The 4,789-nt window shown below is 42.0% G+C and overlaps 1 protein-coding gene across 1 annotated transcript in view; it reads right to left on the bottom strand.

Moving 5' to 3' along the window:
• Positions 1-130: 130 nt before the first annotated feature.
• smtnb (smoothelin b) overlaps positions 131-4,789 on the bottom strand; it is a 45,636-nt gene continuing 40,977 nt past the window's right edge. Inside the window, 6 exon segments of the mRNA XM_075467940.1 lie at positions 131-1,464; positions 2,382-2,425; positions 2,427-2,559; positions 4,021-4,172; positions 4,338-4,464; positions 4,553-4,714. Coding sequence (XP_075324055.1) covers positions 1,311-1,464; positions 2,382-2,425; positions 2,427-2,559; positions 4,021-4,172; positions 4,338-4,464; positions 4,553-4,714 — 772 coding nt within the window. The 3' untranslated portion in view covers positions 131-1,310.

Below are 4,789 nucleotides of genomic sequence, written 5' to 3'. Positions count from 1 at the left end.
CCCTATTCCGTTTCCTTTATGCTCCAAAGTTGATTTGGCATTTCTCAAGCTGTAAATTGCACATAAATATTAATGTTATCTTAATACTTCAACTCAGTTTTTGAGACAAAGCAATAATCCCCATCAGATATTCATTTCTCACATGGTTTAATTGTTAATTCACATTAAACTGTGGTGCACAGAAACAAGAAATAATGTTCAAGCTCTTATACACACACACACACACACACACCACTCACAGCTTGGTGGAGGGTTTAATTTTTCTATTGAGTAGTCCTATATTATCTACCAAAACAGAGCTTTGAGAAATATTTTTTTAGTAAAAATCAACTCTGAAACCAAATTGAAAAAAAAAAAAAAAAAAAAACTAATTTTACAAGTGAAAAAAAATATATAATCTTTTAAAACCCTGTTAAATATACAATTTTCAGTCATGACAACTTGTGTTCATACTGAAAGCTGGCTTTCAAAAGTGAAGTGACCCCAGTTTTTTTTTTTCTTCCCCCCCAGTATCTGACCCATTCACTGTGCAACTGCACCACTATTGCTGATAAAAAGATTAGATGTTCTCAGTAGCTCTGTGGAGTTCAGAAATTAGATTACACTCAGCACTCGACTGCAGTAACACTGCGGAATCAACTTGAATAATAAACTAATAATATCCCTGTGCTCATGTATTAAACATTAACAAGCTAACCGATAACACCAGCATGAGGATGACAATAACTTAATAAAAAAAAGAAAAAAAGTTTAGTTCAAAATTTAAAAGTACCGGAATAAACAGCAGACGGTGCATCGTGTTTTTTGGTGTTACCAAGAGAAGTGCTGACAAAACTGCAATAATCACATACAATAATTACCATAGAGACATTTCACCCTTCTCTTTTGGGGTGTTTTTCTGTACACTAGCAAAGTGACAGCTACTGCACATTAAAGCTTGTATGAGTACAAAAAAAAAAAAAAAAAAAAAAGAGGGGGGAGGGTTGAAACCTTAAAAGGTCTTTTAAAAACTTGGGACACTCTTACTGGAAAAAGGTAGATTTTGTGTCAACATGTGTCCAGAAGGGAATAAAACCATGATTACACGTCACCACTGCCAACACGTACACGAAGTAAATTGACACAAATACACAAGTGCACACACAATCCTCAATTTGTCCATCACAAAGGTGCAACCATCCGACGGTTGTCATTAGGCGATATGGGTGAGGGTGCAGGTTAGGATGGGTTTGGTGAGGGGTCGGGGTTGCTGTGAAGAGAGGAGGGGAGACCGACGCCACATCCAGTCTGAATGCCCAACTGGCTACAGGTCAGAGGTCACAGGGGCGGCCCATGGACATCTCGTATCTGCGCAGGTGGTTGACCAGAGACTGTACGTAGGTGAAGACGCATTTGGAGTCTGGTTTATTACCCATGATCATCATGTCCTCCACTTCCAGCAAAGGCATGCACTTAGCGTAGGTCCTGGGAACAGGCATAAATGACAGCGTGTGAAAAAGAGGACAAACAGATGGGACAGGAGACGACCAGACACTGACGAGGAAGGAAGATATATTTTCAAACCATCATATTTCGTTTGTGATTATTCATAGTTAGTCATCCATAAAGTGCTTTTTAATTGGTATATAACTAAACTGTTTTAGAAAAGGTGTCATAAACTTGTAAACATTCCTCAAGCTGCCTCTTCATTAGTCTAATCCTTAATCTGTTTTTCTCTAAACAAGCATGTGGAAAACCTTTTAAAAGCTCTGTATAAATAAACTCTGGTAATGCACTACGTTTCAATAAACAGTCTTGGGAACGACCTGAGCTACGCAGCGAGTGACCACAGGGAGGCGCAATCACCACACACTGTAAACCGTCTGAGACAAAACAGCATGGGGATAGATCTCTTGCAGGAGACAAGAAATGTCAACACGAGCTTTATTTTGTTATTCGAGGAATTGCAAACAAAGGTTACACTGTGCTTTGCTTTTACAGTAGCTTTAAAAGGCTAAGCCAAGAGCATAAACACCTGTTACCACATACTTTATCAGAAGTCAGCAGACAAAAAAAGCTTTTTCCCCTCTCTGTTTTGTTTCTCAACCTCCCTGTTGGAAACGTTGCGATACAGCAGCTCCTTTTTAAGTGCTGAGCTGAAGATGATCCTGGCTCTCTGCCTGGGCCATATTCTGGTGATGCAGAAATGCACACATGGACACAAACACAAATACCATGTTTGGTGCTTTGGACCTCAGTAACTTACTCAGATAAAATATCCCAAAGCAGCCACTAAAGGAGTTAACTGATCTACAGTTTTGTTAGCTGGGAAGAACACACACTTTCTCCATCCCCTTCAGAACCAAAGAGAGGCTCCCTCAGAAGCTCGTGCCCCATCTCACCATAGCTTCAGTTTTAGGTGGGGTGCGACTCTAGGAGGAATTTTTGGTTTTAACCAGGCCCTTCGTCACCAGACCTCTGTAGAACTCCTGCAGGTACGTGTAAACACACTTCCAATCTGGCTCACGCATCTTCACCATGTCGTCCACATCCAACAGCTGGGGACAGTCCACTAGTTTCCTGTGCCCCACCCAAAGGTGAGGGTGGTGAGAGGGGAGGTGGGAGAGGAGAAAGGAAGGCCCAAAGAAAGAGACACAAAGAAGAGAAGACAGGACAGATCACGGATGACAGATAAAAGAGGGAATGTGATAGAGAAGTGTGGGAAGGAGAGGAAGGAGGAGAGAAAAAAAAAAACAAAGCCGTGAGCAGCCAATAAAAAAAAGATTCAGAGTGGGAAAACAGGGGAAAAGGAAGAACAAAAAAAGCAAAAAAAACATTACATTCTGTGTTCACAAATATATTCATGAGTTGACATGCTTCATGAACATGACAATAGATACAGTCTGTGGCATACATACATACTTAAGACAAAACAAAATGTCAAATGAGCTCCAGGTGATGCTCATTTAGCTTTTTTGTTTGTTGTTGTTTTTTTCTGTGCTTTAAGACATTAATTTAGACCATATCAATGGGACTACGTCGCCAGAAGAAAAACAACAAATCTTGGAAAAAACAAACAAAAACAAACAAAAACCACAAAGATAAAACCATACAGTGACTCTAAAAACACGGTTGTGCAAAAGATGGTGTGTGTCCGAGTGCGTGTTGGGACTCCAGATCACAACAAAGTGCAGGTACGATCTGCAGTGGCTGGGGAAGCAAGTGATGATGCAACACAAAAAGTGCAAAGATAGGTCGCTGAGCCTGAGTGACAGTCCAGTGCAGAGTAAAAATAATCACTAGCAACATAAGTTTGGACATCATCCTACTGGGAGCACGTGAGGGCACACAAATAAGTGGGTGGGTCATCACAAGTGATAATGGCACAATGCAGAGGGAATGAGAAAAGCAAAGTAAAGAAATCAGGGATGAAATGGAGGGAAAATATCTGAGGCACATCTGAGAGCTTGTCTGCTTTTTAACCTGTTGATTTTATGCGAAGGGTTCGTTCATGGGTCTTTGGCAGGAGACGGAGGGTGTCAGAGCAGTTACTCATAGCGGAGGACGGACAGAGAGGAGATTTAGAAGCAGAGTTATTGGAGTAATAAGGAGCTCACTCTGCCTTGAGGGAGGCTTGAAAGACCTGTGAGAAACATGGAAAGTTAACACTGAGGCATCAGTTCAGGTCGGCCTCTCGACTCTAGTAGATGTTTGCAAAGAGCTGAGCGAAGTAAATTTCATTGAGAAAGAGGAATGGAGACATCTGTATGAAAGACAAATGTGTTTGGCAAGGGGCTTGTGTTTTAAACTGGATCACATTGTTTTGATTTTTTTTCTTTATTCACAGAGAGAAGTACAAAGACGGTCGTCGCTTCTTCTGCTGGTTTCTCTCTATTCTCATTCCCAACCAGAATGACCAAATCAAATGCTCATTGTAACTGATGAGGTTTCTCTATTGGTTAGTAAAAAAAAAAAAAAAAAAAAAAAAAAAAAAAAAAAAAAAAAAAAAAAAAAAAAAAACAGTCTGCTGTGTGCACTCACTCTGCAGCGCTGAAGGCCACCTCAAAGTTTTGCCTGCGGTTGCTGGGGCTCAGGGAGTCATAGTCAAAGGCGTCAGGGAAGAAACTGTGCACCAGGGCACAGAACGCCATGCCATTGCTCCAGCTGGATGAAAAATTCTGAATGCTCACATTCTGAGGGAAGAGACAAACACAGCAGATATGGAGGCAGTGACAGAGAGAACAAGAATCCCAAAGAGTGACAACATTCTCTCAGGCCTGGTTGAGCTGGAGCTTCATTGGCCAATAGTGAAGATGAGCACTAAACACACCGAGTTTTGCTGTGGCTGGCTGGCTTACCTCATATGAGCGCGTCTTGGCACGACACCAGTCGAGCAGCATCTGCTTGATGGAGTTTGCATTGGGCACACCAAAGCTGGTGGAACGCTGCACCCTATTTACTTTGGCCACAGCCTGATTTGCAGGGCTAAAAGAAAAGTTAATATTGTGTTAATATTTACATGCTTCGACCTGCTCCTTCCCTTTGGTCATAGTGCCTCTTTGTTCATCCTTACCCTCCTCCCTCCTTCTCCAGCTTCTCTATCATAGCTTTGCGAGCCTGCATGGCGGACGTCTTTGGCAGCGTTTGAGCCCTCATCAGCTCCTTGCGCCTCTCCACAGCGGCCAACCCATTGCTGCCGCTTCGAGATGAAGTGTCATCCTCGCGATCGAACACACTGGGGAGTTGACATGTGCAGCAAATTAATTTGTGACGGTGTTAAAATGTGCTACGGTTTGCGTATCATCTGGCC

This window comes from Odontesthes bonariensis, chromosome 6, assembly GCF_027942865.1.
Source record: "Odontesthes bonariensis isolate fOdoBon6 chromosome 6, fOdoBon6.hap1, whole genome shotgun sequence".
Lineage (NCBI taxonomy): Eukaryota > Metazoa > Chordata > Actinopteri > Atheriniformes > Atherinopsidae > Odontesthes > Odontesthes bonariensis.
This window is presented reverse-complemented; position numbering and strand designations above follow the sequence as displayed.